The sequence below is a fragment of the Ursus arctos genome, unplaced genomic scaffold (assembly GCF_023065955.2).
Source record: "Ursus arctos isolate Adak ecotype North America unplaced genomic scaffold, UrsArc2.0 scaffold_12, whole genome shotgun sequence".
NCBI lineage: Eukaryota > Metazoa > Chordata > Mammalia > Carnivora > Ursidae > Ursus > Ursus arctos.
In genome coordinates, this window is record NW_026622786.1 from 2,439,640 (window position 1) to 2,453,450 (window position 13,811).

The 13,811-nt window shown below is 35.3% G+C and overlaps 1 protein-coding gene across 11 annotated transcripts in view; it reads left to right on the top strand.

Moving 5' to 3' along the window:
- The window catches only part of ARNT (aryl hydrocarbon receptor nuclear translocator), a 67,156-nt gene that overhangs the window by 5,963 nt on the left and 47,382 nt on the right, over window positions 1-13,811 (top strand). For all 11 annotated transcript variants that reach the window (XR_008958722.1, XM_026486722.4, XM_048220568.2 and 8 more), the window contains exon 2: window positions 12,525-12,636. Coding sequence is in view for 10 of the 11 variants with exons in the window: in XM_026486722.4 (XP_026342507.1) it covers window positions 12,525-12,636 (112 nt within the window). In the remaining variant the exon portion in view is untranslated. The remainder of the gene's footprint in view (window positions 1-12,524; window positions 12,637-13,811) is intronic.

Sequence of the window (13,811 nt, forward strand, 5' to 3'; positions counted from 1 at the left end):
AAATCAAGAATCTGACACTCAACTGAGTAAGCCACCCAGGTGCCCCCATAGTCAATATTCTTTTTTTTTTTTTTTTTTAAGAGATAGTGTGTTGTTTTTTTTTTTTTTAAAGATTTTATTTATTTGAGAGAGAGAGAGAGCACGTGAGCATGCACATGGACGGGGGAGGAGCAGAGGGAGAGGAAGAAGCAGGCTCCCTGCTGAGCAGGAAGCCTGATTTGGGACTCCATCCCAGGAGCCCAGGATCATGACCTGAGCTGAAGGCAGACGCTTAACTCACTGAGCCACCCAGATGCCCTCCCCTGTTTCTCAGCTCTTTAAATAACTTTTAGGCATCTTACTGGAATTGGTCTCCTAGTTCTTCATATCCCATAATTGTGCCTTTTCGATGAGCCTCTTGGAGATACTGCTCTGCTTTTTTTTTTTTTCCCCCACTGACGACTCTGTCTCTTTTGCCTGCTCATTTTCTTTTTCTCGTTCATTATACTTCTTTTCTAGTCTCATTGCTGGGGCTGGAACTTACAACTAATAAGCTTCCTTCATTTGTATTTGCTCACCTACTTGCTTTCCCACCTTAAATATCTGTTTGCTAGCTACTATATCCTATTTCCTTCATTTATCTAACATGTATTAAAGATTCTCCAAAAAAAAAAGATTCTCTATAATTTGTTATTCCTGTCTTCTCACATAGCTTCTTTGCCATATTTTCATCTGTTTAAAACACATCTCTATTTGAATAATCTTTAACATACAATTTATATATATGCTCACGGGTATCTCCTTCCTAACTTTTCTGTATCTTCCATGACTATCACAGTTTTTCCGGTTCCCCAGGCTAAGCAACTGGAAGTGTTTGGATTCTTTCATGTATTTATCTGATTGGTTATCACATCTTTTCTTTTCCCCACTAAAACATGTTTATGTTTAAACATATAAAATGTTTTGATTATGTAAAAGTATACATAATACATATACATATACAAAGTGAGCTATTTATTGACATGACATACCTTCAAATTTTTTGTTTAAACTAAAGATTGAGAATAAATATAATATCTCTCCCTTTCTTATGTAAAAATCACCAAAAAACCTGTGATATATGGTGTACAGAAAAAGATCTGGAAAGATTCATATCAAAATGTTAATAGCAATTACCCATAAGGGAAACGTGGGATTGGAGTATGTGTGTAGAGGATCTTCCTTTTGATTATTTTCTTCTGTATTGTTGAATATTTTTAGAGACTTTTACATTTGGTTTTCTGTATGTCCGTATTTTAATATATTACTTTTGTAATGAAAAAAATTAATATCAAAATCAATTAACATTTTCGTGTTTGATATATTTTTATAAAGCTACTATTTAAGGAGTACTTACAGGGTGTCAAGTGCTATGCTAAGTACTTTTCACATGCGGTATCTAATATAATCTTCGGAAAAAGTCAGTACTATTATTACCTACATTTTATAGATAAACTCAGATTAAGTCATACAGGTGGTAAGTGGTAATGCTAGGATTAGAATCCAGATTTATCTAATTTTAAAGTTTAAGCTTTGTTCTCTCAGATTTTCAGTGTGTGCCGTCTCCCCCCACCCCCATTTTCTTTTTTAAAAATTGGGATCATGCATTTCCCAGTTGTAAAAGTAATACATGCTTAATGTAAAAGGCAAAATAATAAGGGTATACAGAAAATCAAATGTAGAAGTTTCTAAATGCCATCCCAGAGATAACCACGGTTAGTTTATTGTGTAACATTTGCTCACTCCATTCTAGCCATGATGTCATCCACACTATTTGTAGAACTTAACAGGCATGTTCTCACCTCTGGATCTTTGCACTCTGCCTAGAATGCATTTCCCCCAGATAACTGCATGGTTTATTCCCTTATCTTTTTCTTATCTCTTGTCTCCTATTCCTATCTCCTTTTACCTTTTCAGTGATGTCTTTCCTCACTATCTAAAATTGCTATCCTCCTATCCTTCAACTTTTATATACTTTTTTTCCCCCTAAGGAGTGAGAGAGAGAATCTCAAGCAGACTCAGTGCTGAGCATGGACTCTGATGCAGGGCTTGATCTCACAATCCTGAGATCATGATCTGAGCTGAAAACAAGAGTCAGATGCTTAACCGACAGAGCCACCCAGGCGCCCTTAACCATTATAGACTTGTGATTTTACTTCCCCTGGTTTATTTTTCTCCACATTTATTACTATATAACGTATTATTAGGTTGAATCATATGAAATTTGATTTTGAAATTTGATATTTATCCATTTTTTACCTATAAAATGTCACTTTCAAATTATCATCCCAGTTTATGTTTTAATTCTTTTTCTTGTTGATCTCTCTCTCCCACTAGCATGTAAAGTTTGTAAGGGTTAGGATTTTTGTCTTTTCTTTTTATTGCTTTATCTCTAGGATCTGCAACAGTGCCCAGCATATAGTAGGTATACAATTAATATTAAATGAATTCTTTCAGGATTTTGTTATGCATATAAACTTAAAAAAGGAATATATTATATATTTTTTCTGTAGCTTATTTTTCCATAATCATATATGGTGGATAACTTTCCATTTCAATGATACAGATCCACCTCAAAATTTTTCCGATATATCACAGTTTTTTTTTTTTATTGTGGCCCAATGCACATAACATAAAATTTGCCATTTTAACATTTTTAAGTGTACAGTACAGTGGCCTTATAATGTTTACATTGTTGTGGAGCCATCATCACCTTCTACCTCCAAAACTTCTTTCATCTTGCAAAACTGAAACTCTGTACCCAGTAAATAATAACTCCGCATTCTCCAAATCCCTCCCAGCCCCTGGAAATGACCATTCTATGCTCTGTCTCAATGAATTTGACTATTCTAGGTACCTCATTTAAGTAGAGTCATATAGTATTTCTCCTTTTGTGACTAGCTTATTTCACTTAGCTAATATCTTCAGGGTTCATCAGTATTGTATGTTATTGCAGAATTCCTTTTTTTTAAAAAGCCAAGGAGTATTCCATTGGATGTACATGCCCCAATTTTTTATCCATTCATCTGTCAGTGGATGCTTGGCTTGCTTCCACCTCTTGGCTATTGTGAATAATGCTGCTATGAACGTGGATGTTGTCTAAGTATCTCTTTGAGACTCTGCTTTCAATTATTTTGAGTATATATCCAGAAGTAGAATTGTTGGATCATAAAGGAGTTCTGTTTCTCATTTTTTTAGGACTCTCCATACTGTTTTCCGTGGGGGCCGCACCATTTTATATTCCCACCAGCAGCGTACAAGAGTTCCAGTTTCCCCCCATCCTCATCAATACTTTTTCTTTATTTTTAAAGATTATTTATTTGAGAGAGAGAGATAGCAAGAAAAAGCATGAGCGGGGGGAGGGGTGAAGGGGTGGGGGGAGAGGGAGAAGCTGAGCAAGGAGCTGATGCAGGGCTCCATGCCAGGACTCCAGGATCGTGACCTGAGCCGAAGGCAAACGCTTAACCGACAGAGCCATCCATGTGCCCCAGTACTTGTTATTTTTTAATTTAAAGAAGTTTTAAGTATGCCCTGTGCCCAACATGGGGCCAGAACCCACGACCCCGAGATCAAGAGTCATGTACTCTACCAACTGAGCCAACTGGCACCCATTTATTTTTTATTATTTTAAATTTTTAAAAAAATAATTTTGAAATTTTTTTGATGGTGGCCATTGTAATGGGTGTGAAGTGATGTCTCATTGTAGTTTTGATTTGCATTTCTTTAATGACTGGTTATGGTTGAGCATCTTTTCATATGCTTATTGGCTATTTGTGTATCTTTGAAGAAATGTCTGTTCAAGTCTTTTGGACATTTTAAGATCAGGTTATGTTTTTTGTTGTTGTTGAGTTGTAGGAGTTACATATTCTCGATATTCATTCCGTGTCAGATATATAATTTGCAAATTTTTTCTCCTATTCCATGTGTTGCCTTTTTACTCTGTTGATAGTGTGGTGTTTTTTAAAGATTTTATTTTTTAGTAATCTCTACACCTAACATGGGGCTTGAACCCACAATCCCGAGGTCAAGAGTCGCATGTTGTACCTGTTGAGTAGCCAGGCACCCCAGTAGTGTTCTTTGATGCACAGAGTTTCTAATGATAAAGTCCAATTTATCGATTTTTTACTTTTGTTGCTTGTGCTTTTGATATATTCAAGAAATTGCCAAATTCATTGTCATGAAGTTTTCCTCTTATGCTTTCTTCTAACTGTTAACTAGTTTTAGTTCTTACATTTAGGAGTTTGATCTATTTTGAGGTAATTTTTATGTATGATGTAAAGTAAGGGTACAACTTCATTCTTTTGCTTGTGGATATACAGTTTTCCCTGTACCACTTGTTGAAAAAAACTGTCCATTCTCCACTGAATTGTCTTGAAACCCTTGTTAAATCATTTAACTATACATGTGAGGATTTATTTCTAGGCTCTCTGTTTTATTCCATTGGTCTGTGTGTCTGTCTTTGTGCTGGTACCATACTGTTTTGGTTACTATAGTTTGTGATGTTGCATCATCATTTTAATGATGAGTACTTAAGTCCATTCTTTATCCAGTATTATTAAAGGCAGTTATAAATGCTTGAGCTTGTGATAAAAGACATGCATAAAAGAGGTTTTGTGTATTTAGGTTAGTTGCAATTTATTACTAATATAATTTGGAGGTAGATTTTAGGAATAATAAATAAAACATTAAAAACCCATCCAAAGTTCATATTTCAGACATTAAGAATATGATGAATTATTGTTCTCAAGGTTTCTTTTTGAACATTTTATTATCCAAATTTTTTAAAAAATATTTTTGTTTATTTATTTATTGGAGTGGGAGAGGGTGAGTGTGTGTCAGGGGAGGGGCAGAGGGAGAGCGAACATCTTAAGCAGACTCCACGCTGAGCACTGAGCCCAATGCGGGGCTTGATCTCATGACCCTGAGATCATGACCTGAACTGAAATCAAGAGTTGGACAGACACTTCACCGACTGAGCCACCCGGGCCCCCCGCCCAACTTTTAATGCTTCCTTTATCACTCCTGTTTTCCTCTGTTGTGTGTTTTCAGTGACTTATTTTTGTATTATTTCTCCTATTTCAGGAAAGGAAGTTACATGTAGAAATAACTTTTCTGTAAATTTGAGAGATTATGTTGACTAAATATGACTAAAATACGTTGTATTTACTATTTTTTCTGTAATTTCTGTGAAATTGTGATTTTTTTTTCTTACTTCCATACATTTCACTGTTTCTGAGATGTAAAGCTAACATAGGACTAAAGAATTTAGAATAGGAAAGGGAGAGAAGCCACCTACAAATTTGAATGAACTAGAAAGGTACATAAATCTTTGGGTTGGAATTGAGGGAAAAAGCTGTTCAGAGTTGAAGGGAGATCCTTAGTTTCTAACAAAAATCTCCTGAAGCCTCTATTAATACCAGGGTCAGTTTATGGAAAAACTCCCGAATTGCATAAAACCTCGCTAGGCAGGAGAAATGGGCTGTGGGGGCAGCTGGTCTGCTTCAGGGATGGCTGGGCTGGAGGCCGCGGCTTGGGCCCAGGACCCAGGCTGGAAGAACTCTAGAGGCAGAGGTTAGTGACTTCACCCAAATCCCTGGCTTTCCATTTGGTCTCTAGGATGTGGATGCTTTCCTCTGGCAAGGCTGTGAAATTGTGATTTTAATAGAAGGTACTGGATTTCAGTGCAATAAGAATACTCCTTAACTATGCTACCCTAAGTTCTTCCATTTGAAAGGAGCTAATATTAGTGATTCAAATCCAGAGTATATTAAAAGAATCGTACATCGTTATTGTGTTAGTTTCCCAGGCATGCTGTGACAAATTAACAAACTGGGGAGTTTAAAACAACAGAAATGTATTCTTTCATAGTTCTGGAGGCTCAGAATCTGAAATGAAGGTGTTAGCAGCTTTGGTTTCTTCTGGAGGCTCTGTGGGAGAAATCTCTCCCTCTTTTCTAGCTCATGCATGTAAATCTGTGTGTCTCTGTATCCAATGTGTCTCTCCTTCCTCTTATAAAGAAGGCAGTCAGGGACACCTGCGTGGTGCAGTGGGTTCAGTGTCTGACTCTTGTTTTCTGCTCAGGTTCTGATCTCAGTGCTGAATGCTCCGTGCTGAGCGCTAGTTGGCTTGAGACTTTCTCTCCTCTCCCTTTCCCCCTCCTCCTGCCTGGCATGTGCCTATTTGTGCACTCTTGCTCTCTCTCAAATCTTTAAAAAAAAAACAAAACCCACAAAAAGCAGTCATTGTATTTGTAACCGACTCTAACCCATTATGACCTCATTCTTAGCTATTTATATCTTCAGCAACCCTATTTCCAAGTAAGGACACATTCAGAGATTCTGTGTGGACATGCATTTTTATATTATTCAATCTACCGCAGCTATCAAGTAGGGTTTATTCCAGGAACTCAAAGATGGTTCAACCTGAGAAAACTTGTAATTCATGCCTTTAACAAACTAAAAGAAAGGACTCCGGGCTTGATCCCAGGACCCTGAGATCTTGACCTGAACTGAAGTCAGGTGCTTAGCCGACTGAGCCACCCAGGCGTCCTAAGTTTTTTAAAAAACTTCCAGACTATTTTCTGAAGTGGCTGTACTGTATTACATCTACCAGCAATGTATAAGTGATCTACTTTTTCTGTATCCTTCCCGGCATTTGGTATTTTTTATTTATTTTTTTAATGTTAGCCATTCTGATAGGTATGTAGTGCATCTCAGTGTGGCTTGAATTTGCATTTCCCTCATAGCTAATGGTGTTGACCATGTTTTCATATGCTTATTTACCATTTTTATATCTTTGGTGAACTGTCTCTTCATGTCTTGCCCCTGTTGTAGTCAGACCGCATTTTTAATGTTGAGTTTTGACTGTTCTTTTTATATTCTGGATGTAAGTCCTCTCCTTCAGTGTTTTCTTCCACTGTTACTTGGCTTTTCATCTTCTGGCAGTCATTCACAGACTAAAAGTTTTTAATTTTAATGAAATCCAATTTATCAGTTTTACTGTTCATGGATCATGCTTTTGGTGCCAAATCTAAGTACTCTGCCTAGACCTAGATCCTAAGGATTTTCTCCTTTTTTCCCCCTAAACGTTACATAGTTTTTTCATTTACATAGTGATCCGTTCTGTTTAATTTTTATATAAAGGGCAAAGCTTAGGTTGAGGTTCAGTTTTTTTCATCTACAGTTGTCCAGTTGCTCTAGCACTATTTGTTGAAAAGACAGTCTTTCCTCTATTGAATCGTTTTTGCACTTTTGTCAGAAATCATTTGGGCATATTTTTGTGGGTCTCTTTCTGGATTCCATTGCTCTGTGTCTGTCCCTCTGCTAAGATTCCATACTTTTGATTACCTAGATATATAATAAGCCTTGAAATTGGGTAGACTGATTCCTCCCACTTTTCTTTGTCAAAATTGTTTTAGCTATTACAGTTCTTTTACCTTTCCTTAAAAATTTTAGAATTATCTTGTTTATAAAAACATCTTGGTAGAATTTTGATAGGAATCACATTAAACTTGTATATCAATTTGAAGAGAATTGACATCTTTATGTTGAGTCTTTGAAATAATGAGCATGGTATATCTATTTATTTAGATCTTTTGATTTCTTTCCATCAGTGTTGTGTTGTTTTCAGCATACAGGTCCTGTGATGTTTGTTGTATTTATACTTAAGTATTTTTTTATTTTTTTAAGTGATTGCAAATAGCTTTTTAAAAAAGATTTATTTTATATTTTCTTAAAGATTTTATTTATTTGAGAGAGCGAGCGAGGGAGAGCACGATTGGGGGGAGGGACAGAGGGAGAAGCAGGGTCCCTGCAGAGCAGTGAGCCTGATGTGGGGCTTGATCCTGGGCCTCTAGGATCAGGACCTGAGCCAAAGGCAGATGTCTAACCAACTGAGCCACCCAGGCGCCCCATGATTTATTTATTTATTTTAGAGAAAGAGACAGCGAGTGTGAGCAGGGGGAAGAGGAGAAGGAGAGAGAGAATCCTCAAGCAGATTCCCTGCTGAGTGCAGAGCCTGATGCAGAGCTTGATCCCAGGACCCAGAAATCACAATCTGAGTCAAAACTAAGAGTTGGCTGCTTAACTGACTGAGCCACCCAGGCGTGCCTGTAGATACCTTTGTATTTTTAATTTTGGTGTCTATTAGTTGTTAATGTATAGAAGCAGTTTATTCTTGTATACTTACCTTGTATCCTGCAATTTTGCTGGATTCACTTACTTGCTATGTGAGTTTTTTTGTTAGATGCCTTAGAATTTTCTACAAAGACAGCCATGCCATCTGTGAATGGGGACAGTTTTATTTCTTCCTTTTTGATCTTTATGCCTTTTGTTTCCTTTTCTTGCATTTTTTTTGCACTGGCTAGGGTTTCCCACACTATGTTTGAATAAATGATAAGAGGGAACATTCTTGCTTACTTCCCAATCATGAAAGTGTTGTCTTTCACCATTAAGTATAATATGAGGTTTAGGCCTTTTTGTTGTTGTTGTTGTTATTGTTATTGTTTTGGGAGGGGTATATTCTTTTTTCAAGTTAAAGACATTTCCCTCTATTTTTATTTTCCTAATTTTTTTTTTTTTAGTTAGGAATGAGTGTTGGATTTTATCAAATGCTTTCTTGTGTAAGTTGATCATTGGTTCCTTTTTTTTTTTTACCTTATTAATATGGTGGATTATGTTGATTGATTATTAAATATTGAACCAGTCTTCTTCCCTGGAGTAAATCACATTTAGTCATGTTATATAATTCTTTTGCATATTGTGCATATTGCTGAATTTTATTTGCTATATTAAGAATTTTTGTATCTGTTTTCATGAGAAATATTGATCTCTAGTTATTTGTCAGTTTGTTTGCTTTGTTTTTGTACTGACTGACCTTTTCTGGTTTTGGTATCAAGGTAATTCTAGCTTTGTAAGATGAATTGGTAAGTGTCGCCTTTCTCAACCAGTTTCTGGTTAATTTTTTAAATGTTTGGTAGAGTTCTCCATCTGGACCTGGAGATTTCTTTTTTGAGAGCTTTTAAATTATGGATTCAATTTCCTAATATTTATGGGGCCATTCAAGTCATCTGTTTTGTATTGGGTCTGTGTTTTTTTTTCAAGGAATTGGTCCATTTTGTCTAAGTTGTGAAATTTATGTTTGTAAGTTATTCCTAGTATTACCACTTCTTTCTCATTTCTTTGAGGTCTGTAGTAATATCCCTCTTTTCATATTTTTTCTCTTTTCATTTCTGATATTGGTTGTTTTTTGGTTTTTGTTTTTATTTTTGTTTTTCCCTGTCTTGCTAAGCCTTGTCCGTTTTGGGGATCTATTTAAAGAACCAGCTTTTGATTTTATTTTTTAAAGTATTTTTCTCTTTTCAAATTCATTGATTTACGTTGTCTATTACTTCCTTTTGCTTGCTTTGCGTTTATTTTGCCCTTTTTCTAGGTTCTTGAAGTGGAAGCTTAGATGATTGACTTGACTTTTCCTCTTTTCCAATGTAAGCATTTTAGTGCTACAAAATTTTCTCTTAGTATAACTTTTGCTATGTTCCACAAATTTTACTATCTTGTATTTTAATTGCATTTTAGTTCTGTGTTTTTTTTTTAATTTCACTTGAGACTTCTTTTTTAACTCACTGATTATTTAGAAATGTGTCATTTAGTGTCCAGGTATATGGTGATTTTCTTGTTCTCCGTTACTGAGTTCTAATTTAATTCCATTGTAGTTGGAGAATATAATCTATGATTTCATTTTCGTAAATTTGTTGAGGTTTAATGACCCAGGATATATCTATCTTGATTTATACTCTGGGGACACTTGAAAAGAATGTGTACCTGCTATTGTGGGGTAGAGTGTTTCAGTAAATGTTAATTAGATCCTGTTGGTTGAGGGTGTCATTGAGATCTTTTATATCTTTGCTGATTTTCTAATTGTTCTGGCAGTTGAATGAGGGGTGTTGAAATCTCCAGCTATAATTATTTTCTCCTTTCTGTTTTATCAGTTTTTGTTTAACAGATTTTGCAGCTCTGTTGTTTGGTGCATAGCTGCCAAGAGTCTTGGTGGCTTGAATATTATATAATGTGCTTTGTCTCTGGTCATTTTATTTGCTTTGGAGTTTATCTGATTATTATTAATACAGCTAGCTACTCTTGCTTTCCTTTGATCAGTGTTTATATGATATATCTTTTTTCATCCTTTTACTTTCAACCTGTCTCTATTGTTACATTTGAAGCAACTTTCTTGTAGACTGTGTCATGTTTTTTTATTTGTTCTGCTGATCTCTTTTTATTAATTGGTGTATTTAGACCGTTTACATTTAATAAAATTGATATGTTAGGGCTTAAGTCTGTGTTGTTGTTTTTTCCTCGTTTGTTTGGGTTTCTGTTTCTCTATTTTTTTCTCTGCCTTCCTGTAGGTTATTTCAACGTTTTTTTAGAATTCCATTTTGAGGAGCACCTGGCTGGCTCAGTTGGAAGAGTGTGTGACTCCTGATGTTGAGGTTGTGGGTTTGAGCCCCACATTGGGTGTAGGCATTACCAAAAAATATATATAAACTTTAAAAAAATAAAATAAAAGTAAAATCTTAAAAAGAATTGCATTTTGATTTATCTGTAATGTTTGCTGGTGTATCTCCTTGTATAGCTTTTCTGGTAGTTGCTGGGCATTGCATTATATATCATAACATCACAGTCTATGGGTGGTATCATTTTATCACTTTAAGTGTTAACATCTTACCTCCCTTTAGTATCCCCATTCTTAATTTGTCATAAATATTTCCTCTGTATATGTTCAGAAACATAGTAGCAGACAGTTGTTGTATTTTTTGCTTCAACCACCAAATGTAATTCAGAAAACTCAAAAGGAGAAGGAAAGCCTATGGATTTTACCCATATTTTTGCATACTGTGTTCTTTTTTATTTCTTGATATATGTTGATATGTTCCAGAATTCCTTGTTTTATAATTTCTTCCCTGTTTAGAGAATTTTGTTTAGCCATTTTTTAAGGGTAGGTCTGCTGGTTGCAAGTTCTCCTTAGTTTTACATCATCAGAGAGTGTTGATTTCCCTTTCACTCCTGAATGATAGTTTCGCTATCATTGGTTGTAGGATTCTGGTTTGACAGTTCTTTTCCCAAAACTTAAAAGATATCATGCCACAGTATTTTTGCCTCCATGGTTTCAGATGAAAAACCTGCTGCTGTTTGAATTATTTTTCTTCTGTAGGTAAGGTGTTATTTTTCTCTAGCTACTTACAAAACTTTATCTTTAGTTTTTAGAAGTTTAATTGTGATGTGTGTTGGAATACATTTGTTTAGTTTTATCCTTTTGGAGTTTACTCAACTTCTTGAATCTGTAGGTTACATCTCTTGCCAAATTTGGGAAATTTTTAGACATCAGTTTTGCCCTCTTTCTCTTCTCTTTCCCAGTACTCTAATGGGTAATTTCTAGTGTTCTGTCCTCCATTTCACTGATTCTTCTATTTGTTCTCTCCATTCTGCTGTTGAATCAATCCACTTAACTTTTTATTTCAGTTATTTTTCAGTTCTAAAATTTCTATTTGATTCTTCTTTATATCGTATGTCTTTGTTGAGACTTTCTTTGCTGAGGCTTTCGATTGATTTGTTTCACCTGTGTTAATGTTGAAGCATTTTTATCATGACTGCTTTTAAAATCTTTGTCAGATAATTCTAACAGCTATGACATATCATTGTTATTTTTCATTCAATTTGAGATCTTCTTGGTTCTTGGTATAATGAGTGATTTTCTTTCTTAAAATTGAAGTTTGAATAATTTTGTATTATGTGACATTGGATCTTATTTTTTTTTAAAGATTTTATTTGTGAGAGAGTGAGAGTGAGCGAGAGAGCGAGAACGAGTGTGCACACAAGCAGGGGAAGCGGCAGGCAGAGGGAGAAGCAGGTTCCCTGCTGAGCAAGAAGTCTGATGTGGGACTTGATCCCAGGACCCTAGGATCATGACCTGAGCTGAAGGCAGATGCTTAACTGGCTGAGCCACCCAGGTGTCCCAGATATTAGATCTTATTTAAACCTGTTTTAGCTGGCTTTCACTGACACCACTTTGGGAGAGGAAAGGAGAGTGCTGCTTTGTTATTGCTAGGTGGAGTTAGACTTCCAGTTATTTTGGGTTCTTTTCTATATTTTCTAAATAAAATAAATAAAAGGATCTAAGTTATGTATGTTTGTTGCATGAGTAAAATGTGTAAACTGATTGTGTATGTGTGTGTGTGTGTTTTCGATTAGCGTTATGTTACTATCACAAGCTTTTAAAAGTGAAGGCAGCAGATAGAATATAGTACTCCCTCTTCCAAACTCTGGGAATGTACACTTTCACCAGTGTAAGAATTCAAGAAGAGCAATCTGGATATAAGCATATGGGTTTTCTAGCAAGCTACTGGGATTTCATCCATACCATGAAGCTTTCTTCTAGTGAAATTGGTGATGATGATGATGATGATAAGAAAGGACTATCTTTCTTAAATGTATATTTCCATTTTTCTCTGATAGAAATGACATCAGATGTGCCATCACTGGGTCCAGCCATTGCCTCAGGAAACCCTGGGCCTGGGATTCAAGGTGGAGGAGCCATTGTCCACAGGGCTATTAAGCGGCGACCAGGGTGAGTTTGGGTATCGTGTCATGAATGGCTCTCCTATAAGCAAGCCTGATTTAGTTAGTGGCTGAATCCTTCCTGCTATGCCCAACCCTCTCATTTCAAGTGGTTACTAACTACACTGCTGTCAGATACTGCTCTTCAATCCCTGGAGTTTTATCCTTTTACAGAATTGTTTTTATCTAAATTTCTTATGTGCAGGGTTTTTAAAAAAAATTATTTATTCTTAATTTTATTTTTTATTAAGATTTTTACTTTAATTACTGTATAATTAACATACAGTGTTATATTAGTTTCAGGTGTACAATATAGTGACTCAGTGATTCTGTACATCGTTACTCACGTGCTCATCATGACAAGTGTATTCTTATCCCCTTCATCTGTTTCACCCATCCCCCGCACCTTCCCTCTGATATGTTTTATTTTAAATGAGTACCCTCAGTTAAAGTTTTTTTTTTCTTCAACAAGAGTATTTCTTATTTGAATCATACTTCAGAATACGTGGTTCTAAAAGATATATGTAAAACATTCCATTCAAGAAAAACAGAATACACATTTTCTTCAGGTACACACAGAAGAATCCCCTGGTTAAATCACATAAAAAGAAGCGTAACAAATATTACAAATTTAAGAAGACTGAAATCATATCAAGTGTATTTTCCAACCACAAGAGTACAAAACTGAAGATCAACAATAAAGCTGGAAAATGTGCAGTGTAAATATTAAATATTTAGTATGTAAAAATTAAATAACACACTATGACACAAGCAGTGGGCCAAATAAGAAATCAAATGGCAAATCAAAATATGCCTCAAAACAAAAGAAAACAATATTCTAAAACCTGTGGGATGCAGTGAAAACAGATGTTAGAATGAAATTTATACTATAAATGCCTGTATTAAAAAACTCAAAGAAGGAACACAAGGAATTAGAAAATGAAGAAACAGCTGACATTTAGTAGAGGAGGGAAATAAAAATCAGAAATAAATAAGAGAACAGAATAAACAATAGCATAACACTGAAAGTAGTGACAAGTTTTTACAAAAAAAAAAAAAATTGGCAATGCTTTAACTACATTCAGGGAAAAAAGGAGACTCAAAAACCAGAATGAGAACCAAAATGGAAGGGAAACCGTACAATAGATAACCACAGAAATACATAGTGTGAGAACAGATTACTCT